The following is a 25888-nucleotide window of genomic DNA, read 5'->3' as shown; positions in this document are numbered from 1 at the left end:
ACTTAAATGCTGCAATTTGTACGGTTTTCATAAGATCTTAAACGTTTAAATATTGCTTTATTATTACTATGATAAATTGAGGATTAGTTGATGGAGCTCTCTGGCTCTCTCTGCGTCTTTGTAGACTGTTACAACAATTATAATTCTTATTACAATTTGAGGTGGGTGGAAACCAGAGCATAAATTAAAGCTTGAAGACCTGGCCACACCTGGTTTAAAGCCTGTGCTCGTGCTCACAGGGCATACCGCTATGGCCTTGGGTACCCAGACCCACAAACCATGAGACTGAAGTTGGTTGGATAAAAAAAAAAAAAATCCTCATTGCTAGCTCGTAGCAGACTCATACAGCAGAAATTACACACTGCAGCTTTATACAGTCTCATCTCATATGTGCTGAGTGGTTTCAGTGACCCACAGCAACAGCACAGTGGACACAATCATGTAGAGAGTGACTCACAGTAACAGCACAGTGGACACAATGATGTAGAGATCCACAAAAGGCCTCCTTTGAACTTTCTGTTATAATTTAAATCAATACAAATGAGAAGAAATTAGATGTTTCTCACAATAAAATACATAAAAATAAAGGTGGAATAGTATATCAACAAATACGAGCTGTTACATGACCATGGTAAAATTGCAATCCAAGCTTTCCCACCACAGGAATCTATATTTCAAAAAGAGCAAACTAGGAGGGAAATGTATTTTATTTTAAAGGGAAAGTGACGCAGTGTGAAATGTACAGTACCATCAAAAATATGGAGGTGGCCTATGTGGCCTGTGACGTTCATTCTATCATATATCAGCTTTACTTCACATCTTTAGGAATATTGACATGGAAAATAAGTTATTCACAACATTTTTTTCACAAAACAATAATACGATACACAGTATTCTGATGCACTGCAGATGTGATCAGGATGAACAGTACAGTGAGTAGAATTCCCTTTTTTCCACGACACATAAGTCTATACATAAGATAATGAATATTCCCCTGTAGCTTGTCATCTGTAAATGATCATCACCAGTCTCTTCCTTTGTCAATTACACAGATTGACAGAGTTTATGTATGACACAATTAGAGTGACAAGGCAGAAATCGTATTTGATAAGCCCCTCCAGGAGCTAAGAATGGATTCCAATTTGACCATCACTTCCTAACCACTTGTCCCTTCTCTCATGCGTGCCATGCAAGATCACGTTCTCGGAGTTTCCTAAAGAACCTTCTTAAGGAACCCTTCTTAAGCAACCCTTTGTATGGGAGTTAAGAAGTACTTTGGAGTTAAGTGCTTCTTAACTCGTTCGGGAAATCCGGCCATTATCAGTTCCTCTTAGGCCATGTTTTCACTAATACGGTTTCGTTTTTAAACACATAACCTTTGGTACGTTTAGGGCTAGTGTCCACACTGCTCCGGCGTTTTCAAGCCCCAAAAGCGCAGACTTTTGAAAATTCTGCTGACCCAGTTTTAGTTTGAATACTCCGGATTGCGCTGTAGTGTGAATGGGTGGAAACTGAGACTTTTTAAAACGTTGATGCCTTGACTACCAGTGGTTAGCCTGATCCAAAACAACCTCTAGCTACATCCAGACTACAGCAACAGAAAGAGGAAACATTATTTGAATGTACAACATGGATGTATTAAACTAGACAAGTGTTGTCAAATGGCTGGGTAGTGTGCATGACGCTGGCATTTTTGCCAACTCAAAATTCAGTGGTGACCTGAGAGATGATCTGCTTGAGAGAAAGTGTGGGTGGGAAAGACAGGAAGATCTCAAACAAGACCTTTTATTATAGGAAGTACAGTTCCACCCAAGCAGAGAAATCTCGTCTTATTTTTCTCCATCGCTGTTCTTCCTCCGCAGCTACTGGTATTCTCTGCATCTTACAACCTCTTACAACTAGATGTAGCTACAGCCTCTCAAACGTTGGCAAGAAAAGGCAAAGCCAATCCCTTTGGGCACCAAATACACTGACTACACAGTGCCGGACAACAGTGGTTATATTCCTTTTTTGATCCAAATTATTGCTAGGGACATTTCAGTAGTTGACAGAGTAGACATTCTGCTTGTTTACAATTGCATGCGCATGGCCAGTGTACGTGAATGGTCATGTAATATGCGTTTTGAGGAGAGTCGGTATGGACAGAGATTATTTATGAAACAGTGCTAAAACGCTTGTGTGGAGGGAGATGGTTTTCATTTTTTTTTTAAATAAACATATTAATGTAAACGTAGCCTTGGACTCCGTATATGCCAGGTGAGGGGGAAGGGGGAGGGGATACGTTTAAATAGCTGTTCTTCCTCATGGGCTAACCGCTAATGGGAGTTGCCAAACCATGAGTGTGCTTTCATCGGGGTCCAGCCTGCTGGCTGTGGCAGGCCCCTCCCCCAGCCTGCGGAAGCCCCTCCCTCCGGAGAAGACCGCCACCGAGGTGACCTTCTCCCTCCGCCCGTGCCTCTCCCATCCGCCCACGGGCCGCCCCCGCACCCACACGTCCGGGTCCTCGCTCAGCTCGTAGATGGAGCCGTCCTCGGGGCTGTGCTCCGGTGAGTCCGGGGGGCCGTTGTGGGGGGGGGCCTGGTCGGGCCGGACGGTCAGCAGCCTCCCGGGGAGCTGGGCGGTGGAGCGGAGGCGGTACTGGAGCAGCACCCCCCTGCCGGCGCCGGTCTCCCTGGGGGAGGGGCTGTCCTGCCGCTGGGGCGGGGCCTCCGTGGCGGAGTCACTCCGCTCTCCCGTCACCTCTCCTCCTCCTCCTCCTCCTCCTCCGCTCCCTTCATTTCCTCCGCCTACGCCGTTGGTCTGGTCGCTCCCGTCGAGGACGGAGTCTCGTTTGAGCATGTCAGGTGACAGGATGCTGGAGGTGGCGACCAGGAAGTCCACAGGGCCGCAGTGAGCGTTCAGAGAGGTCATCCCTTTACCTGCGGGACAAAACTCTCTTATTTCACCTCTTGTGATATTAAATTGTTGGTCATTAGGTGACATTAAATATCAGACAAGGGTTGACGGTACGGGATGACGCCAGGTGGCGCGTGAGGGTTGGCTGACCTGTAATTTTGGGGATGCCCTCTAACTTGGGAATAGGCAGGGTGACGATGACCCCCTGGGCGGTGCCCACCCAGAGCAGACCCTGGCAGACGAGCAAGCTGGTGACCCTGATGGCACTCTGACCTGGAAGAGAGGCACGTACGCACACACACACACACACACACACACACACACACACACACACACACACACTGGATTTCTCAGTGGCTTCCAGCATGCATACTGTATGTGTTAAAGAGAACCGCTGTCAAAATATACAGCGCTGCTAACGGAACAATCAAGCAGGTCGCACCCTCCGGCGCCAGATAGGCGGAGCGTGTGGAGATGTTGATCTCCTGCAGGTGCTCAAGCGTCTCGGTGTGGAACAGCCGGATGGAGGAGCCTTGAGTGAAGGCCATCCACACGCCGCCCCCGGCCCGCATCATGTGGCTCACACTGACCGTGGGCTCAGGGTGCACCTCGAAACTCTGGGAAAGAGAAAGGGAGAGAGAGAGAGAGAGAGAGAGAGAGAGAGAGAGAGAGAGAGAGAAAGAGAGTCAGCATGTGTGCCGTCCTCGTTCCGGTTACTTCATCACACTGACACCTCCGATCTACAGTCAATCCCACGAAATCCCAACTCTCCAATTAAAAGCAAAAGATCAGACTCTCAGAGACCTGCTCCCGACTACTTTGGTTAGAGTTCCTTTCCTTTACAATCCTCTCTCTCTCTCTCTCTCTCCCTTTCTCTCTCTCTCTCTCCCTCCCTCCCTCCCCCCCTTCCTCCCTCCCTCCCTCCCTCCCTCCCTCCCTCCCTCCCTCCCTTCCTTCCTTCCTTCCTTCCTTCCTCCCTTCAGCTCGGTGGTGTCGTAAGTGGTCCTCCAGAGAGCTGACCTCCTGTACCTGGGTGTGGAGGCTGGCCCCCTGGATGACTGAGACGTGGTTGGCACAGCTGGCCCACACCGCGTCCTCCAGCGTCAGGAGGGCGCAGACGGGCGCAGAGCCCACCGTCACCAGCCTGCAAGACTCCGGCTCCCACAGGCTCTCTGGAAAACCAAAGACAAGGAGCCAATGTTTGATGTTTAAGCCTGGGTTGAGTCAACTACACAGGATGTGCTCTTATCTTTGGGTTGGCATCTCACCTCCCCTCCTTCGCTTGTAAACAGCCACTTTCCCATTGGCCAGCCCGGCGAACAGGAAGGATGCCGAGTGTTTCAGGCACAGAACGGGACAGCCCTCGTGGTTAGGGAACTTCAGCAGACACTGCGCTGCCGTATCCACACTACCGTACACCAGGATGCTGGGGGATCATCATACACACAGTTCTCACTATACCACTCAAATAGAAAAGGTGGGACTGCATTAGATTACAGTCATTTAGCAGATGCTTTTATCCAAAGCCACTTACAGTAATTGCATTTAATGTAGGTAGTCGGTGTAATGTACTACTACTTGTAAGAACTCACAAGTGCATCTCCTTTCTAAACAAATGACTAAGAGCATAATCTAGTGCTAAAGCCATAGTGCATGACACCATCAGAATGTAAATGGCGTTATGTGAAATGTTTGTGGCTGCAGGGGTTGATACTTTACAAGTCATTTTAAGAAATCTAATGTACTGTATAAATGTATTTGCCGGCTTAATGTCTCTGAAAATGTAATCATCTTGGAGGCCTCCCAGCTGTGGAGGCACTGGTACAGGTGTCTTATGTAAGACATTATTTTAAACCATGGTCTTTTATTTATTGGTATGTTTTTACTATTTTGATTTTCCTTGATATATATATATATTATAGCTACCTGTACAGTAATAACCTAATAACCAAAGAAAAGCACTATCGAAAATGAAGTCACTGTCAATGAATTCCTGAGGGTTGGTATCTAGAGTCTCATCATCATGCAGTGTTGATGCTCACGACTCACTTGCCATCCTGCAGACCCACACAGATGGTGTTGCCTATCCTGGCTGTGCTCTCAGCTGCGTCTCCTCCTTCCTCTTCCTCTGGACCTGGCTCTGTCACATACTCCAAACACTTGACTGGCGCCCCCAGCTGGATGGATTTGACAGTGCGGGGTGTGGATCGGTTCAGGGAGAAAATCTCGATTTGCCCCTGGCTGGATTTACCTCCGCTGGATACCTGTTGTAACAAAGAAAACGAGATACAAAGATGGCCGTTAGTCGGCTGAGCTCAAGTCATCGACATATTGGTTAAAGCCAATGCTTTTGCTCTGGAAATCAGCCTGTTAATCCAATATTGCTGCCTATTCTGCAAGCAGCAATGGCATGTGTTAGCCAGTTAGTGGTAGTGCTGTACTCACCCAGAGGATGTCCTGGTATGTTAGCCAGTTAGCGGTAGCGCTGTACTCACCCAGAGGAAGCCCTGCGGCAGGGATGTGCTGGCAGCAGAGAAGCCGAGCAAAGCACACTGGACTGGGTTGTGAAGGGCCGTCTCCAGCTGTACACAGCAAAACAAAAGAGCGATAGTTCATTCACAGACCCACTTAACAAAAACAAACAGGAAATCATTTTCTCCATACTAGTTAGGGCTTTAGAATGTTTTCTGACACGATGGCCAAGTAAGTGCCTTATGCCGGGTGCAGACTAGAGGACTTTAAGCCCGATTTTTGCTCCGATTCACCCCTCCCGACAATCGGGGTGTTCCCGAATCAAGGGACACTTTCCTTAGTCCTCAATTCTTGGCTCTTCTATACAACTTTGCAGCATTAATCAAATGCCTTGGTCAATCGTTGCCCAAGGCAAGCCAAAGACAATGTTTCTCAGTACAAGAAATTATGTTTGGCCTGCAGCTTAATGCGTGTGCAGACAGTGGAATCTTTCAGTCAGTTTATCCCTCCCAGCACTGCAAAAATATGAAACTGCGGATGAAAATGTAGATAAATGGTTGTCCAGCATGCACCAACATAAAATCCAGAACATTGAGCTCAGTCACTCTTTGACAGATGCAAAATCTCTTTCTGCATAATTTCTTTTGTCATATCATATGCAGATTGGTTGGCTGATCTCTTGAATCCTCTCATAGCTAAGGGTTATAAATGTTTGATCAAGCTTTATTGAATGCAAACCTTGGTGTAAGATAGATAGAGGTAGTAACATTCTCCAGCAGAAATGTGATTTGGCGTCAAGTCAAAATAAATAATTCAACAGTTTGGTAACACATTGTGCATTATTTGTGAATTCATCTCAGCCTGCAGTGCGCAGTGTATAGCTGGATAGTATATCACTGGGGTTTGGAAAAGGGATCGCATCATTCAATATTGTTTATAACAAGATACGAATTACATGTATGATGTATGTATCCTGCCAGCTGCAAATACAACACAGTAGGCCTATACGTTTTTCCTGCCTTCAAATACTTTCCAACCTCACAACGTTTTGGTAAGAAAAATGCATCTCTCACAATGGCGCTCCAAAACCTCCAAATACTGCACATCACCACAAACAAGTACGACTACACAGTGTGACTGAACGCATATTCTGGCATTGTCTAAGTCCAGATCACACAGCCAATTACATCCACCCTGTGGTGTGGTCTCCAGATAGAAGATATCTGGAGATGCAGGAGGCGGTCCTTTGAATCGAAAATGCCATCTAACACATTTCAGCGACGGAGGAATCTGAATTTCAAATGTCTGAGATGAGGGATCCTCTCTATCTGAACAAAGTCATTCCAAAGTCGTAATGAGTGCCAGCATTGTGTTCCAAGAAATATAGCTCTGCAATGTATAATCTACAGTATATTGTTCTCTTTCTTAGCTTATTCTTCTTTGCACTAGCATTTTGTACTTGCACTTTGCACTGTCCTGTCTTTGCACTGTCCAGCAATTAATGGATTATCCTAAACTGCATGGCAATAAATTCTGATTCTGATTCTGATACCGTACTTCAAAAATGGCTTTCATGGATTATTATGAAAAAAAAATGTTGAGCTCATCCAAACATTGTTCATCATCTTTTTGAGATTTATTTGCAGATTCACTTATTTTAAAGAGAGAATATGATGAGAGTCAATGGATACAGGATCGCAAATGTTCTATGCTTAGAGCAAATATATTCTGTATGCCTTTGGTGGGGGACTGGAGGTGATATTCTGTGTTTGAAGAACAGAGGAGAGAGAGAGGAGGATCTCTCAGCAACACTGCACATGTTTTCTTTGCATGAACATACCTTTAAGTGCACATGTGTAGTATACACTCTCTCTCTCTCTCTCTCTCTCTCTCTCTCTCTCTCTCTCTCTCTCTCTCTCTCTCTCTCTCTCTCACACACACACACACACACACACACACACACACACACACACACACACACACACACACAGACCATTGTGCATCACATACAGTTCCACAAAGGAGGCTTTTCTGCATGATTCCATTTTAACGAGCTGCTGCAGGAGGAATGTCAGCCCAGCATAATCAAGCTCTGAGGGGGAACAAACTGCTCTCATCTCCTGGATACTTGCATTTTACTCAATAATAAATAATTTATTAGTTCTGATACCTCTTTGAGCACTATGGACACCAACTACAGGTACATACTGTACATTTGCTATCACTGGAGCTTAGCCAATTAACTCATCTGCTAGTCTTGATACCCATTGGTGCAATCAGTAATTGCCCCCCCCCCCCCCCCAGAACTGCAAGACAAATCCAAGCAAGTTTTGATTTTGTCGTAAGTCAAATTACTGCTAAAGATGAATGAGGCGAAACGTCCGGCCATCAAGTTCAACCCAGATGTCTCGCTTATTATTGATGGTCTCGCATTCATTGATGAAGAAGACGTTTGGGAGAGGATCAGGACGCTCCTGGGTGAGGGTCTACGCTGTGAACCAGTGCCTGAGCTGATCGGTGTGGAGCGGATGACACCTCGGGGCCAAAAAACGGGGATAATTAAAGTGGAGCTCCGATCCGTGCAGGAGAAGGTGGGTGTGCTCTGACGCAAGCAGTGCCTGAAGGAAAATGAAGTGTTTAAGAACGTCTACATTGATTCTGCGAAGACACATGCGGAGAGACTAATCGTCATGAACTTTAGAATTCCGGTAAAAGAACTCCCACTCGGAAAGGACTACTTCCTGGCACAGACTAACAAGACAGGTGGAAACTTTAGCCAATTGTATAATAGTCGTAGGGTCTGCTATTGGGGCAGGATTGCCAACAACAACATCTCTTATTAGTGGAGACATTGCTGTTGCACTATAGGATTGTGGGTAGTGTATTTTTTCCTGTATTAACAGCAGCAGTTTGAGGGGACAAAATGAGGACAGACTTCAAAATACTATCAAAAATTCAGTTTTTGAGATAAAATTCTAAACAATGTCACTACATCTACCATGTCATGAAAATGTTGTCATTTTTTCATGAACATTGAAGATTTATTGAGTGAGTATTTGTAGAAGCTGCATACAGTACTGTTTACAGTAAAACATGTTGATGCGTTGTGAGCTCAATTTTTGATATTTCAAAAATCTGTGAAGATTTGTTTGTGGAGGACAGTCTGAAGATGTAGCATAGCAATTGGGGTGTCGATTGACCAGCCCCTACATTTTGTGAAGGCTGAGGCTGCCCGTCCCCTAATAATGTCAGAACTCATCATGTCTGGTCATTAGGATGATAACTTAATAATAATAATGTCAGAACTCATCATGTCCGGTCATTAGGATGATAACTTAATAATAATAATGTCAGAACTCATCGTGTCCGGTCATTAGGATGATAACTTAGCGTCAATTATCTGTCTGTGTGATTAAAGCTGTCTAAAAGATAGATAATTGAGATAGCAATTAGAGAGTAATGTTTTCCTCTTAATAAGCGTCTACAGAACAAATGTCTATATCAGCAATACGAGCATTGCTGAGCATTGCTTGAGTAGCGAGTGAGGGAACCTTGCGTAAGCCTTTAACAATCCCCCCCAGACATTAAAGAGACTCGTTTCACTGCAGAAAGAGCACAGTATATTTTCATAAGCTGGACCTGCTGTCCACAAAGAGGAATGGAACAGGAGAGGAGAGTACATCTTCAATATTAAATATCCAAATTAGATTATTTTTAAGGGTGCAGTGAGTGATTTTGGGTGGTTGTGAGGTTGCATATTGTGAACCAACTGAATACAATTACACGGTGCAACATGGCGGCCTCCGTGGAAGGACCTGGGGCCTCATTTATAAACATTGCGTAGAATCCACGTAACTAAGTTAGCTTAGCTAAGTGATTACTAAAATATACGCACAAAAAATCTCCGATTTATAAAACGCTGCGTATCACAACCCATGTTCACTCAGGCACGCCTACGCCAGCTGCCCTTTATAAATCACAATCAACACTTAACTTGGTGCACGTGAACGCGCGTTCTGATCACACCCCAATTAACGCCCACAATTGCCTATAAATGGTCAGTGATACGCCTATACATATGCAACGACAATGGAGCCGAGTGCAAAAGGCAGAAAGAGAAAGATACATTTTACCGATGCGAGGTGGAGGTATTGGTCAACGAGGTAGAGACGCCGCAAAATTATCTTTTCGGAACGATGATTTCACATGTGCACGACTGATAAGAGCACCTGTTAGGCCTGAGTGGTCTGTTAGATAATGAATTATCTATCATGCAGGCTATATTGGCATTCGTTTAGTGCGGTAGGCCTTATTAGGTGGCTGCTTATATCCAAACTGATAATCATTATAAGCCTATGTTGTTGCATGGGTAATGAGGTTTGGATCTATATTGCACGTAATCTAATGCTTCACAGGGTGGCCCATGAATAAAATGCCTAACTTATCAACGTATAAACGGGTCAATTTACAATGACATCCATAACAATGCAAACATGTAGGCCTATAGTGACTACCTAAGGCAAGTATCCCCAATTTAACTGTACGACAGATCTTAGGGTTCTTTGCAGCATCCAATTTGTGTATTTTCCGGGATATCATGCATTTCACATACTTTCTCAAAACATTCTGTAGGCATATAGAAGCTGCGTGTTCTAATGGATGTTGCGGGATAGCCAAGCACATATTAGAACATCTGTGCCAAGTCCCGGCATATCCAAGGCCCCGTGCGTCATAGCCTACTATAATCCAGCTATATCAGTGCCTGTATCGAGGTCTTGTAAATATATGGGGTCCATGGATGAGTTTCATGTGATTCTATAAAGGGTAATTATTGCTACACACATGACGATTAGGCAAATTAATAATCCAACTTGCTCCCTTGTGTTCTTACAACTTGGAGACGCATCACCTCCATGCGCTGTTTTGCGCACAGCTAATTCTACCAAAGCGGCATGTGAGCATTGGGATGACATGCGTTTTTAGGCCCACATTCCTCGTATGCCTGCTACATGACAATCATAAGACAATATGAGGATATATGATGATGTACAATATAGCCTATAGCCTACAGTTGCCTCATATAGGACATTTCCATTCACCGCTCAACATCATTGTAATTGCGGCTTGCCTCAGTGGTCATTCGGGTTTACATAAAAGCCTAATCAAATATAGGCTATAAATACATAAATACATTAACGAATGAATAGGTGGATAATTAAACATACGAATAATTAACTAAATAAATGATTAACTGAATAAATATACTTCAACGCCGAATGCAACATTTGTTTGGTGCGGTATAGGCCTTATAGTTGTAGACCATCGACATACGGAATCATTACTATGATAAGCCTATAGGCTCGTGTCGTGTTGTGTTATCAACGTAATATGTGGCTTTTATTCATAGGCTACTGCCCGTGATACTTCTCGGGATAGCCTATCAAGGAATAGGCCTACAACATAACATTATATTATGACACAAATGGGTCAATTCACAGACACATCCAAAGCAATGCCGATATTATTTCGTGATTAGGCTACGGTGGCGATTGATTCCGTTTAAACTGTGTGACACATTGGAGGGTTTCTTGCAGCGACCAATGTATTTATTATTCAATATGTCATGTGTTTCGCAGACTTTCCCGAGTTTCATCTCTCTGCCATCGGAGTCGCGTTTTCCCCTTTCTCCAGAAACGTGCTTATCGTAGTTAAAGGAGGGTCGAAGTGTGCGTAGAGTTACGCACACCTTCCGCCAACTTATCGCTCAGCTCGTTTTTTATAAATACCGGAAGTTGCGTATAAAATGTTGCGCAGCATGGGTTGCGCACGCTTTTGTACTTACGCAACGTTTATAAATGAGGCCCCTGCTCTCTATGTAGATATAAAGGGCTCCTTCTGATGTAACAGAAAAAAGACTCTTATTTTCATGGGATTATACACTAATTAAATCATACTTAAGCAATAACACGAGAGGGAGTGCTTATTGGTTGATTATTGAATTATTGGTACAGCTGTAATAACCACAGCTTTTAAAACCAAATTGTTAAATTATTTTTTGAAAAAGATGGGGTTGTAGCATTCAATTTCGCTAATTTGCGTTGGTTTCAGCCTTCCACAAACTTAAATAGTTCTCTATTGTTTACCGTTGCTATAGCAACTTGACGCAGCTGACAGCATTTACAGAGTGATACCTTTACCGGCGATTTGCCCGTTGGTATATCCTGGTTATTGGCACGGCTCCGAATGCATCTTGGTCAATAAAAATGCGTGGTTAGAACTAGCTGTTGTATAATTATGACTATTACATTATATTCCATTCCATGTCTAAACAAAATTCTGCCACACAATTCTATATACTGCACCTTTAAGAGTATTACAAAAGTTTTGTTTAACTTAAATAGTGACATGGTATTCTTGAGGGCATAGTCAGATATGGGTCCATGTTTTGGAAGCTACCATTGGTGTTGGGACTCTCCTAAAAAGTGAGGCATTTATTCCTTTTAAAAAGGCATCAATAGTCTGTGGTGCTCTCGGGTGGTCCGGGAGAGTATTCCACAGACGACACAGAACACAGAGCGTCTCCTATTTTCAGTAACGATTGTAGCAGATTATGGACATGACAAATATTGTAAAGACCATACTGTGAGTCCATCTCCCTGACTGGAATGTTGGTGATGCCTGATAAAGATCTGGCAAGCCAGAGACAGCCTGCTCTCCCCTACCCAGTGACTAATCAATCGAAGGTCACGCAGGGAGGAACGCATTTCGTTTAGACTAAATAAAGTGCAATTACTTTCTCCCAACTATGTGATGCAACCACCATAAGAATAAGCCCCGGGAATAAAGTATGGTCATTGATGTATTGTATTTGTAACCAAGTTTTTCTGTGTGTTAATGTGCTGCTAATGTCAACCTAGCAATGTTTGGTATCAATCTGAAGCTAAAATCATGAATCAGTTGATTATGCATGTTGGGGAAATGTAATGTCATTGAAACCATAACTACGGAAGCCCATGCATTCATGCATTTTTCCCCACCGTTTTCTCGTGATAACGAGTTAATTTCCTTCGTTTACTCGTGATAACGAGATAATTTTATTCATTTTCTCATGATAACGAGATGATTTTCTCGAGATCTTGAGATAACCAAACTTTGTTTTCTCGTGATAACGGGATAATTTTCTTGAGATCTCAAGATAATAAAACACGGGCCTATAAATAGCCTAATTGCAGGACAGCGTGTGACATTTCTATTCAATCAAGGCCGGACACAGGCTGAAATAGTTGTGTGCCTTGCCGTTACGCGTTACAGATAATGTGCATATTAGTGTGCGTCATCTAAGAAGATTGTTAGCAAGGCTTCAGCTTTATCGGTGGCGCAATCAAAGCCTGATATTGTCGTAAACTAGCTGACCAGCTACGGGGACCTGAGCGACTCCATGGGTACCGGATGATGACTGAGAGATGCAGATCAGCAGGATTGCGGGTCACTAGACATCTGGTGTATGAAGTGCAATCCTCCTTCTCTATATAAGAAGTTCCTCTTCTCTCACCTTGTATATCTCCCTGTCTCACATGCCTAAATCACCACCCCTGTCGCTCTGTATCTCCAGGTTGTTTGGGACCATAGTCATGTTGATACTGTGACTTCTTGCCAGCTTCATCAAACTCTTACAAACCTTCCTCCCTTACAATGTCAAGTTATACAGCTACAGGGGTGTGTGTTTGTACTGTTGTTAAGCAACTGTTCTTTTCGCTCTCTGGTTTGAATGTTCTTTTGTAGCTGATTGAAGTGTGTCCATCTGGGAGTGTTATTGTACTGTATGTCCTATACAGTAGGCTATATAGCCTACTGTATTTACCATTATTGTGTTGGAATGTGCTGTGACTAGGCCATTGTAATACTGGTATTAAAAAATAAAATAAGAACTCTCCAACTAGCTTTTGATTTCTTGTTAGGAATAGTGCTTACTGTTTGACAAGAACCAGAACTGAGATTCTCAAGTGAAACTAATAAGCAAGCTATTTGGTGTTCCCATTTGTATGAAACTGCAATGACTCAAGCAGTGATTGTCCCGATTTCGCTCATCCTCCAGACGCTGAAGGTAGTGTCCCTCTCCCCTGTTCTCCTTACTTGCTTGTAATAGTGAGAAATTGATAAAAGTGGCGTCTGAACTCATCCTGCATCTACTGTCATCAGCAGTGAAATCTAATGACTATGAATCCACTAAATTTAATTTAATATAAATGTAATTTAATTTAGTTTATTTAAATCAGGACAGTGCATATTGATGAACATGTACAATACATGTAAATATGCCAGATTGTAGCCCGGAGGCTAGTTTCCATCTGGAATCTAAATAGTTTAATAGGCCTATGAATTTCACATTTTTAGTGTCAAGTATGTCAAACTCAAACATGTCAAGTATGTACAGACCACAGACTAATCACTCCCTTATTCGGCTTAGAACATAGCCTACGTGTAAATCAAAGAAAGGCATTTTAGTAAATCAGCACAACAGTCAAATCGCCTACTCATTTTCAAAAACTGTATATCAAAAAGGTGAACATATCACTGAAACTGTGATAGCGTATTACGCAAAACATTGAAACAATTCCTACATTATGCTATAGCCTATATATTACAGTGTGCATGTACATACTGTAAATGTGCAGGGCTGCGTTTCCCAGAGGCATCGTTACGGCGTTCATCGCAACGCTACGATGCCTCTGGGAAACGCAGCCCATGCAGGTTCATTGCTAAATATCAATGCAGTTACATTACATCAATGACCATTCTGAGGTCTTCACTTCATCACATGCCCTGTTTGTCTTTAGCCTACTCATCCCATATGTTTGTCTTTACTTGTATACAATAATTAGAATTGAGTACAAACTTTAGATTGTGCACTGGAGGGATTCTTTATTGGGAATTAGCCGTTGGATTGTATTCAGACATAATGTAGGCTGGTAGCCTACTGTCAAGGATTGATGCACCTTCACCTTCCCGCGACGATCAGCTGGGCTGGAGTTCCGTCTCTCATAGCTGACCATCATGATGCAGTTAGCAAACATGTTTATTTGCATTTACTAAAATGCCTTTCTTTGATTTACATGTAGCCTAGGCCTAGGATATATGTTCTAAGCTGAATAAGGGAGTGATTAGTCTGTATACTTGACATGTCTGACATACTTGACAATAAAAATGTGAAATTCATATTAAACTATTTAGTGGATTCATAGTCATTAGATTTCACTGCTGATGACGGTAGATGCAGGATGAGTTCAGACGCCACTTTTATCAATTTCTCACTATTACAAGCAAGTAAGGAGAACAGGGGAGAGGGACACTACCTTCAGCGTCTGGAGGATGAGCGAAATCGGGACAATCACTGCTTGAGTCATTGCAGTTTCATACAAATGGGAACACCAAATAGCCCAGGATTCAAGCTTGTGCCTGATTGATGAAAATCAATCTGTATCCGTGGAATTGCTGAACTGCTACCTGCATCAAAGCTCTCTGTGTAGTCGACTCCAGGGTCTTAGGAATTTCCACAAACTCTTCAAACGATCCACTTCTGGCGAGAGCAGAGGTTTTGAATGAGACACTTTTAAACTCTGAACCGTTTCAGTTGCTAAATTGAACTCTGAACTTCTGCGAACATCAACGTTCGTGGAACAGTCTACCATCACTGTTTCAATGGAAGTGCAGGTGCGCTACATCCTGCATCAAACCGAGCGATCATCAAGTCACGTGCCTCTTCCCTTCGTCGAGCCAAACAATGACGCTTGACGCATCGCTTTCCAACACACTACCCGTAAGGTTGCCATTCAGCATTCTCTTTTGATGTGGTGTGATGCCAAGTGTTGTTTAAGCTTAGAGGATTTAGGATAGGCTGTGATAATCTATGACATCATTCTTTTCATTTCTGCTGTGTTTTCATATTGCCACCTTTGTTTTCCCATCTATTATTGAATAATAATTTTCATGTTATTCTGATAATTGATAAATATAACTTCAATAAATATTATTAAGCTTTGATCACATCCTAGCGTCATCACATGATCTTCAGGTTACTTGACTGAGTTAAGACCTCCTCCTTCAGACTGAGATTGATAAATTAGACTAAAAGGTTATCTGTTTCCCTGTACAGAACAGGGTGGTGCCCCATACCAGTTGATTTAATGTATTAAATACATATTCCTTCATATTTGTGATAACTAGAGTATAATCATAAATTATACCTAATCATAGTCATATTTCCATAGTTCTATGCTGTGTTCACACTGGGCGCAATCTTTTCCGGCCGCGCGGCGACTTTACATAGAAAGCCAATACAATCCGCGCGAACTGGGCGGCATGGGCGGCACGAATCAGGCGAACCCGGCGGCGCGGTGGCCAGGATTTGCAAAAGTTAAATTTGTTTCACTTTTTGCGGCGGATTCACGTGGCAACCCATTGGATCCCGCGGCGAGATTGGAGCGAACTGGGTGGCGCGAATTTTCTCGCCGCGCCTGGTGTGAACGCAGCTGCTACACTAGACTGCTACACAATGAATATGAATACAACTGAAATCTAGATCATAAAAATCTCCAATAGCTTGAGGAAATCACCCATCCACCCTAGAACTTCACATGAATAAACACACACACAGATGCATACACAAACATGTGCGCGTGTCAATCTCCACAGCAGGCGTCAGACAGCGGCCCCACAGCTGGGCCAGGCCTGCTGCTATTCATGTGACTGGAGGATCGGATGTCCTTTATCAAACACTACAAGCAGCCTCCTTAATCTCATTTGGCAGGTTTGGCGAGAGAAATTGTCATCCAAAGTGTTGGGGTTGGTGTAAGCCTCTAGTCACACAACAATAAACAAAAGATCCATTGTCTGAGCGAATTCAATCTCCTTATCATTCTCCTGTGCATCTATGCTTCCTGTTCCATGGAAAATCCACAACTGAACCAGATACCTCATCACGTGATAATGATATACTCTCAGAGAAAAACGGTTCTAGTAGGGTTTTTGTCAGTGGTTAGAAGTTCTAAATTTAGACCATTTTCACAGAAAGAACCATTGGAGGTTCTTTGTATATAAGGTAGGGTTCTTGACTGCCATGAAGATTGTGAAGAACAATCAAAAATGACCATACAAAAATAATAAAATTACACTACCAATGTTAGTCGCTTCTCACCTTTTGTTTCTCGGCAGAGGCGATGGGCATTCGGTAGGCAAGCAGCGGGCACCAGAGAGGGGATTTATTTTTCCCATCATCCTCAGCGCAGACCCAGCCTGACGTGTTCTCCTCCCCTGCAGCGATGGTAATACATTCACTTGCCTTGCCATATTCCACCTCGCTCAGCTACATCTCTAGCAACTGTCTTCTGATATTTCGGTTTAGAATGATCTCTATGAGAAAATGTTCACTGAATCTGAATCTAATCCACAACAAACACCAAATACTACACTTGATTTCACCCCATGACCGGTTTTGTTCATTTAGGAGACGTGGTCTCCTTGGCCTGCTGTTATGTTAAAACAACATGCGGCATTGTTTGCGAAGGTCAGGCGAGAACTGGACTCACTCTGGGCTATCTTGGCTAGATGCAGCCGGTTCACCCAGAAGATCTTGCTGAGGGGGCTCGGAGTGTTGAAGACCACCGTGAAACTGACAGGACGTCCAGATCTGAAGGTCAAAACACAGAGAGTAACATGAAGACATGCAGGCACACGTTAAAACACACAAGAGAAGGAACAAAAAAAAAACTTGATGTGCAGCGTAAGCAAACTCCAGCATGGCCAGCACATTATTATCAAGCACAGGAAAGGAATGATATGGCATATCTGTGGATGGAACGACTGTAGAAAGTCAGAAAGTAAAATTTCCTGCAGCTTTAGAAACCAATCCAAGAGTTGTTCACAAGACCAGATAGAGACATGGATGAGAATATAAAGTAGAGCTTTCCGTGGGCAACCAAACCGACACAGCCAGCCGCCTTTTTTCTCACTATTAAGTGATGTGTTTGTACAGTATTGTTGTATGTTGTCCTGCGCACCTAAGTTGAGCCCATTTTAATTTTGTTGGACCTTGGCACAATGACAACAAAGGCATTCTATCCTATTCATTTCCTATTCATGTATGCAATGACCACGGCTATAGTTTGCACGCCTCAGGGCCGTACTGATGCTAAACTGTTGCTTAAAAAAATATGCCGCAGGTGAGAAATCCATCTGATACGTTTGTTATCTCCTCAGTACGATGCATAATTCGACCACATAATGATATTATTTGGCTGTGGTTCAGTTGTGTGCAGTGGTTTAGAAGGCACTATGATTACGGTACAAAATAAATCCATGTTGAGGCAGACCACAGCCCGGTCCTACACACAGTTTGGCAGAGGAGGGTAAAGGGACCATGCCGCCCTCTCCGCCCAAGCTGCCCGGCCATCTGCTTTTTCAAGCTCATCTCCTCTGCAGGCAGGTCGCTGAGGCCAGCCACGGGACACAATTCTCTGGGCTTACAAGGATGCCAGTTTGCACAGACAGACAAACAAACAAACAAACAAACAAACAAAGAAACCAGGCCAGGTCCATCCTGGCTTATGTGTGTGGCTTGTTTCTGTTCAGGACTGATAGGACGGAAGCTAGTCATGCCACAGAAATAGCTGTGAATTGAAATGACATGAAATAATGACTGATAAATGAAGATAGGTCTTGTCGCCTGGACACATCAGTTCCAATGCTTCCAATGCTTCCAGCACAATAAGAGCGGGATAGCCAGTTAGTTCATGAGCTCACAACAACTAGCAGCAGTTTCCATAACATTAATGGTAGCGGTCAGTGGCTAAAGCAGTTACACTGATGATTCCTGTAACGTTAGCTATTTTGCTGCAATTGGTTCAACTTCTGTTTCTGGACAAAGGTAAGGGATAAAATGATTGGAGTGAAAGGATGAATGTGTGGAGGTTTGGGGTATAGTCCCATAAAGTCATCCCCACCGGGCCTTGAACCCCGATCTCCCGAGGCCCCAATCTCCCGCGTGGGAGTCCATTGCTTTCACCTCTACTCTACTTGTGCAGTGGAGATCGGCAGGTTGATTTTGGTGTCCCTCTTTCCTTCTCGATTTTGGTGTGTGTGACTACTGCCTCTTGTGGTGCCAACAGAGAAATGCCGGTCAACATTCAACAGAGGGAGGGAGGGAGGGAGAGAGTGATAACCGGACAAACGCTATCCTAGCTGCGCTGGCTTACAGCCACGCACAAAAAAACACACACACACGCAACAAGCAACACGCAAGCCCCCAGTCAACCTCGCGGCCACTCACTTGTCCGGCTTGCCTGGCACGGACAGACGCAGGCGGCACTTGTTGGCGCACTGGATCTCCTCCTCCTTGAGGCGGAGGAGCCTCTGGAGGGCCAAGCACCAGTCCTGCCCCACCGTGGTGTTCAGGTTCTGGAAGCAGAGGCGTGGAGATGGTAGTGTGAGCGGGGAGGAGGAGGGGAAACAGGTTTAGGTTAGTAATCCGTGCGCTGAACGGGAGGACAACACTCTTTATTGTTGGTGTACTATACAGCTTTTGTCATCTTTCACTCTCTGTGCCGGCTGGGAGAGAGTTGCTGTGTTGGGTCAGACCTGGTAAGCTCCGTGGAGCTTGCCCACCAGCAGAGTGACCTTCTCCACCACTTCCAGGTCGTGCTGCAGCTCCTCCAGCTCCTGGTACAGCCTGGGAGGGCCCAGGAACACTTGACCTGCAACACATGGTATCTTCATCATCATCACCATCATCATCATTCTACTCACAATCAGCAACATCATCTCAAACCAAAATTTACTGCAGCTTCCAAAATATATTGGTGGAGTATTTCTCAGCCTCTATTTAGTCTCTGAAGTTAACCGAGATCATTCTCCCAATTGTGTTATCGACACCAGGTCTTATAGATGTGAAAGTGTTTTACATATCAACAGTGAGGAAACAGCATGCTCATGCTGGGTTCTGCTCGGTTTCATCTGTTATAAACAGGAACTCAAAAAGCAACAAAGAATTGAAATAATGCCTGCTTGTTTATGCAATATTCCACAGAAATATCCCACAGGCCAAAGTGTGGCTTCCGCTACACTTAATTAGGTCATTGAATGACCTCATTAAAAGGGGTAGTTCAGAATTCTTTAGACATAGAGCCTCATTTTCAGCTAACGCCGGAACGAGAGACAGCATGGAATCAGCTGAAAATGTTCTCCATCGATCAACAACATAATGGGATGTAAATATAAGGGTTAGGGTTAGTAAATGCCCATGCCTTTCTGAATGAGTCGATTCTCTGCAAGAGGTGGATTCCTCAACACCAGAGGTACACAGTATTAGAAAGATAGATTTTTCCTTGATAAGATACTTTTTTTCCAAAAAATGAAAGTTTATACTACCTATGTGAAAGTAGGCAGAGGTTTAGATGGAATTACATTTAGCCGGGAAAAAAGGCTCTGATAGTCTCACGTCAGGCTTTTGCTAAGCAGTGGAACCAGCTTGGTTCAGTTAGTCTGGTAGATAAGGAAGCGGGAGTGTTCAGACACTGATCCCTCACCTGGGACACTTGACACCGAGCTCAGCCGTTTCCCCCCGCTGTCCTGTCCCACCTCCACTACCTGCACCTGCAGCAGGGGGGCGCTCCACTTCACAGTGTACTTAGGACCAACCGGAACCAGGCTGCTGATATCAGGTCCCCTAGTGGATAAAACAGAGGCACACAATTTAACATTCACATCGGTTAACAGCCGCTCTGACTCGCATGGTGATTGTTGGTAGATTGTTTTGATTTCACCTTGTTAATTCATCCATCAACATTCATCTAATTTCAGCCAACTGGTTATGTAATTGTAGATTCTAATGAACTACAACTGGTCCTGACTTGCCCGCAAGCTGTGAACTAGAAGTTGGATGTACAATGTGAGGGAACAATTATGAACCTCTGAAATGAGCCAGGGCTCTTTGAATTAACTTGAAAGGCCAGAAGGGAATATACAGTGCTTATGAGTCTTCTGATCAGTTGACTTCTTCTCTAGCAGTGGACCCCATACTGATTCTGGGCCATATTAATATTCATACATTCTCATAAACATGCATTTCCACAGAGGGTTTTTGAAGGCTGAGGGCAAAATTGGCACAAGTTGAATTGAACAGATTGCAACACAATCAGAAGAGGGTAATTTCTTCAGCTCTTTTTAGATTTCAATGCCAATTACGCATATGAAAGGGCAAAGTTGCGGGCGGAATGTTACCTTCCCGCGTTAATGAAGTTCTCAACGCCACACTCCGATCTACAGTGGTGAAGTTGGACGGGTCAGAAGCACAGCACTGAAAAGTCTCTCGCGAATTCTTACTAATACTCGACCACTACAGCGGATGACTTAAAGTCAGGGGCCGGCTTCCCCATGACGTGACCGACTCACTTGACGTTGACGTTGGCGCAAATGAGCGTGTCGTTGAGCAGGAAGACTTTGCGCTCCTTGGACTTCAGGACCTGCCCTTTCTCTCCGTACACGGTCTCGATCAGCACCTCGCACTGGATCAGCTGCCTCTGGTCAGAGTTCAACAGCTGGAGGAGGAGGAGGAGGAGGAGGAGGAGGAGGAGGAGGAGGAGAGGGGACAGCATGAAGAGCACACTAAATATGGATGGGATGTCGTAGAGGGCTGCGCCGACGGACCGAGTAGACCGCGCTGCCCACAGATAGACAGATCGAGCAGACCGACAGACAAACAGACAGAGCGAGCGGACAGAAATACAGACAGATAGACAGAGTAGACCGTCAGACAGACAGATCGAGTGGACAGAAAGACAGAGTGAGCAGACAGAAAGACAGACAGCCAAACAGAGTGAGCAGACAGACCAACAGACAGACAGAGCGAGCAGACAGACAGACAGACAGACAGACAGAGAGAGTGAGCAGACAGACAGACTGATAGACAGACAAAGCGAGCAGACAGACAGACAGAGAGAGTGAGCAGACAGACAGACTGATAGACAGACAAAGCGAGCAGACAGACAGATAGACAGAGTGAGCAGACAGACCGACAGCCAGAGCGAGCAGACAGACAGACAGAGTGAGCAGACAGACCGACAGACAGACAAACAGATAGAGCGAACAGACAGACAGACCGACAGGGCGAGCGGACCGACCGACAGACAGACAGACAGACAGGGCGAGCAGACAGACAGACAGACAGACAGACAGACAGACAGACAGACAGACAGACAGAGCAGACCGACAGACTGACAGACAGACAGACAGACAGAGCGAACAGACAGAGAGACCGACAGACAGACTGACAGACAGGGCAAGCAGACCGACAGACAGACAGAGCGAGCAGACAGACAGACAGACAGACAGACAGACAGACAGACAGACAGAGCTTACAGACAGAGAGACCGACAGACAGACAGGGCGAGCAGACCGACAGACAGACAGAGCGAACAGACAGAGAGACCGACAGACAGACAGAAAGACAGACAGACAGACAGACAGAGCGAGCAGGCAGACAGACAGACAGACAGACAAACACAGGCAGACAGACAGGGCGAGCAGACCGACAGACAGACAGACAGACAGACAGACAGACAGACAGACAGACAGACAGAAAGACAGACAGACAGACAGACAGACAGAGAGAGCAGACAGACAGACAGACAGACAGACAGACAGACAGACAGACAGACAGAAAGACGGACAGACAGACAGACAGACAGACAGACAGACAGACAGACAGACAGACAGACAGACAGACAGACAGACAGACAGACGGGAGGCTCTGTGGGTCACCTTGCAGAGGTTCCTGTCCCCCGCGCTGCGAGCCAGCTGCTGGATCTCGACCACCTGGTCGGCCACACGCTTCTGCTCGTTGAGCCTCACGGCCAGGGTCTCCAGCTCAGTGAGGGCCAGCTGCAGGGGCAGGCGGTCAGGGTGGGCCCGCGGCGTGTTCTTCAACATGTCCTGGGGGGTGGGGGCGAAGGGGACAACATGAGCATGTATTTACCACACGCCAGAAGTAAGAGTAATCTAATTTTGGTCAGCTGGTATCAGTTGCGGTGAACATGTTCTTCTTTGCCAGCTTTCCACCCCACAGACCAACCAACAATACACACAATACACAGTCTTCTCACTTCCTCCTGCTGGAAACTCGCAGACAGCTCAGTGGAAACACTCAACCTATAATTAAGATCCCCGCATGGGTGTGGAGTTTCTAGCTGGTCACACTTGAACAGGCACACCGTACCAACACACTGTGCTAACATCATATTCGCTTTCTCGGTTCCTTTTTTCATAGATCTGATACTTGTTAAGCTGATTGTGATGGACCAGTTTCTCACTCCCACTCCCTCACATATACCCCCCCCCCCCAACCCTAATTGGCCTATCAGCTCCGCATCCCCACCAGATCAACACCTGAATACTTGATCCCTTTGAATAACTTGCACCTTGCCTTTACAGTAGACATTAACAATTGACTCTGTACTACTGTACACTCGATCACTTCAACCAACACCTGACAGCACTTGCCTATACAATAGACAATAACAATCGTCTCTTGCCTATCGAATAGACAATAACAACTGGCTCTGCTGTACAACTGTATATTTGAATTTTAATAACTGCACCGCCTATATTACGGACACAGTTACAGTCACCCATGATTGGATGGAATAAGTAGATGAGGATCAATTTGATAGACTGCCAGACTACGGATAGTAAATTGCCAGATTTTTTTCGCCAGAACCTTATAATGTCTAGTAACTAGAATGAGGAATTGATTAGTGCTGCTGATATTGTAAGCACAAGAGATAACAAAAATTCCAATGTACCTGTACTGGTTATATACTGTATGACAATTATATATTATATTCTACCAGTCTACCAGCAAGAAGAAGGCGCTTGCTTCCCACAGACGAGCTGGGGCGCTCACTGCCTACCTGCAGCAGGAGGATGAACTGAGGGAAGCGCTGGATGGGCTTCACCATCAGGCCGTAGAGGGTGATTCTGTCAGGGCTGGACTCCTGCTTCCTCTGCGGGGTTCCAAACAAACGCGGTGAGGCTATGACGTGGAACCGCGCGCCACAGCCGAAAGACCTGGTTCTCATCAGGCGAATCCCTGACGGAACGGATCACGTGATGATCAAGAGAGGTCGGAGTAGCTCACCTTGAGAAATTCGAGGAATGCTGGTTTGGAGACGCAGGCTTTCTTGATGAGCGCCATGGCGTTGGTAAAGTTGTTTACATAGTCGCTGTACACGTCTAGCACCATTGATTTGGAAAACTATGGCAGAAAGAATGAACAGTTGGTCTCCACCCAACTTTGAAAATCTACCATAGAGGATCTACTACCTACAGTCAGTGACAACTCCAAACTAGGAAGAAGGGAGGAATACATTTTCAGGTACACTAGTATATTACATTACAGTCATTTAGCAGACGCTTTTAACCAAAGCAACTTACAATAATGGCATCTAACGTAGGAAGTCAGTGTACTACTTGCTAGAACTCGTGTTAGTGCATCTCCTTTCTAAACAAGTGACTGAGAGCATCATCTAGTGCTGAAGCCAAAGTGTAAGAGTATTATATCCTTGTAGTATATCCTATAGTATATCCTTCAGCTGGACTGACCGAAGCAACAAAGAGATCTCCTATCTTCTCACTGTGGTCCCACTCAGCCACACGGCTCGCCAGGGCGATCTGGAACATGGAGTGGCACTGCAGGATCTCCCTCAGCCGGTAGAATATGGGACGGACCTTCTTGGGGTTCAGGATCCGGGTCTCCGGCTCCAGCAAAGGCTTCTGGTACTCCTGGGAGAATGGGTTGAGATAAGGTTGATTTAGGTTAGACGAACTAGCGTTCACAAAATGAGCCTTGCGAAAGGGGCGCGTCTCACCTGTAGAACCCTCTTGAGAGAGTCGACGTAACTCCTCTCACTCTGCACGATGGAACTCAGGATGTGACGTCTCACGATCTGAACCAGGACAGAGACACTGTCAAGCAAAGCTCTCATCGTTTGAAACATTGCATAATTAGGTGAGTTAAAAGATCAATAGTGTGGGCCCACAATGAAATATTATATCAAAAGGCCTACTGCACACCCACGCACGCATCCACGCGTGCACACACACACACACACACACACACACACACACACACACAGTGGCGTATTTAGGCATGGGCAACATGGGCAGCCGCCCAGGGCGGCATCTCGGGGAGGGCGGCAAGAGGAGAGAAAAAAAACTCAGTTTATCATCCACAATCGGAAAGCCCGTTAATTTCACGTTTACAAAACGAAACTGAAAGTGTTCCATCTCACCGAGTCGGCTCGGGGCCGGGGCGGGGTGGGGGGGGGGTTCGTCCAGGGTGGCATATAAGCTAGAAACTCTACTGCACACACACACACCTGTTGGCTGCTAAGCCCCTCTGGCATAGGGCAGAGCTGTGGAGGCGGGTGTCTGGCGTCAGACACGGTTACATCCAGGTAACCAGCATCATCCTCTGCTTCCCCTGCAGTGACACACACACACACACACACACACACACACACACACACACACACACACACACACACACACACACACACACACACACACACACACACACACACACACACACACACACACACACACACACACACACACACACACACACACACACACACACACACACACACACACACACACACACACACACAGAAATCAGCCCCTGAATCTAGAGCACCTGAAACAGATTTGACTCCAACCCTAGCATCAGTTTGTTAGGTTAAGGCATAAGTCAGTGTTTCTTTACACTTACTAACGGTTGCCTACCTGTGATGTCTTTTTTCTGCAGGAAGGAGACACTGCGCCACATGGCTAGTTTGGTCTTTTCTAGTCCGTCTTTGGTGCCGTTCCGGGCTGCTTTCATGAGCTTCTGCACCTGCAAGAGAGGAAGAGAGAGAAAAAAAGAGTTTGGAAGAGAGAGGAAGGGGAAGGAAAGAAGCAGAGTGAAGGAAAGTATGAGGGAGAGAGAGTCTTGGGTCTGTGACCCCCCCCCCCCTTTCCTCTCTCTCTCTCTTCCCGCGCCGCTGTACCTTGATGTCACAGCTCTGCCTGATGTGGGTGACATCGCGCGCCCCTAAGCGCTCGGCCAGCTCGCGCCTGGTCCTGACGCAGCGCTCCTTTAGACGCCGTACGTCCGGGGACAGCTAGGGTGGACGTCGCCACGCCCAACACCAACAACAACACCACAACGAGCCGGGACAGAGCAGCAGAGCAGACGACAGGGTTGAGAGAAGGAGGGGAAGAAAAAAGATGGAGAGAGTCAGAGGAGAAGCAAGGGGCGGCAGCAGGTGGAATGATCTTAGAAAGGTCCCCAAAAAATGACAGTTCAAAGAAAAAGGCGTCTCCTCTTATCTATGGTGAATTTAGCTTAAGAACCAAGTATTATGGTCAACTAGTCTTTCATTCAGAAAGCAAAAGCCATGGCACACTGTGTGCTTCTCCCTGTTTGGGTTTA

At 45.3% G+C, this 25888-nt stretch overlaps 1 protein-coding gene across 1 annotated transcript; it reads right to left on the bottom strand.

Annotated features, from left to right (window-relative positions):
• Positions 1–2301: 2301 nt before the first annotated feature.
• On the bottom strand, positions 2302–25531 carry arhgef10lb (Rho guanine nucleotide exchange factor (GEF) 10-like b; the record flags this gene model as incomplete). Its single annotated transcript, XM_084461607.1, has 21 exons — positions 25464–25531; positions 25201–25309; positions 24795–24898; positions 24285–24362; positions 24019–24198; positions 23555–23671; positions 23328–23420; positions 22180–22350; positions 20812–20957; positions 19947–20086; positions 19000–19115; positions 18692–18819; positions 16953–17053; positions 16562–16677; positions 5391–5477; positions 4945–5159; positions 4164–4321; positions 3925–4067; positions 3338–3512; positions 3046–3168; positions 2302–2918 (listed from the first exon to the last, which is right to left on the bottom strand). Exons 2-21 carry the CDS (start codon positions 25295–25297, stop codon positions 2302–2304), a joined length of 3105 nt encoding a protein of 1034 aa, XP_084317733.1. The 5' UTR covers positions 25298–25309; positions 25464–25531.
• Positions 25532–25888: the final 357 nt, after the last annotated feature.

This window comes from Borostomias antarcticus, assembly GCF_949987555.1.
Source record: "Borostomias antarcticus genome assembly, chromosome: 3".
NCBI classification, from domain to species: domain Eukaryota; kingdom Metazoa; phylum Chordata; class Actinopteri; order Stomiiformes; family Stomiidae; genus Borostomias; species Borostomias antarcticus.
This window is presented reverse-complemented; position numbering and strand designations above follow the sequence as displayed.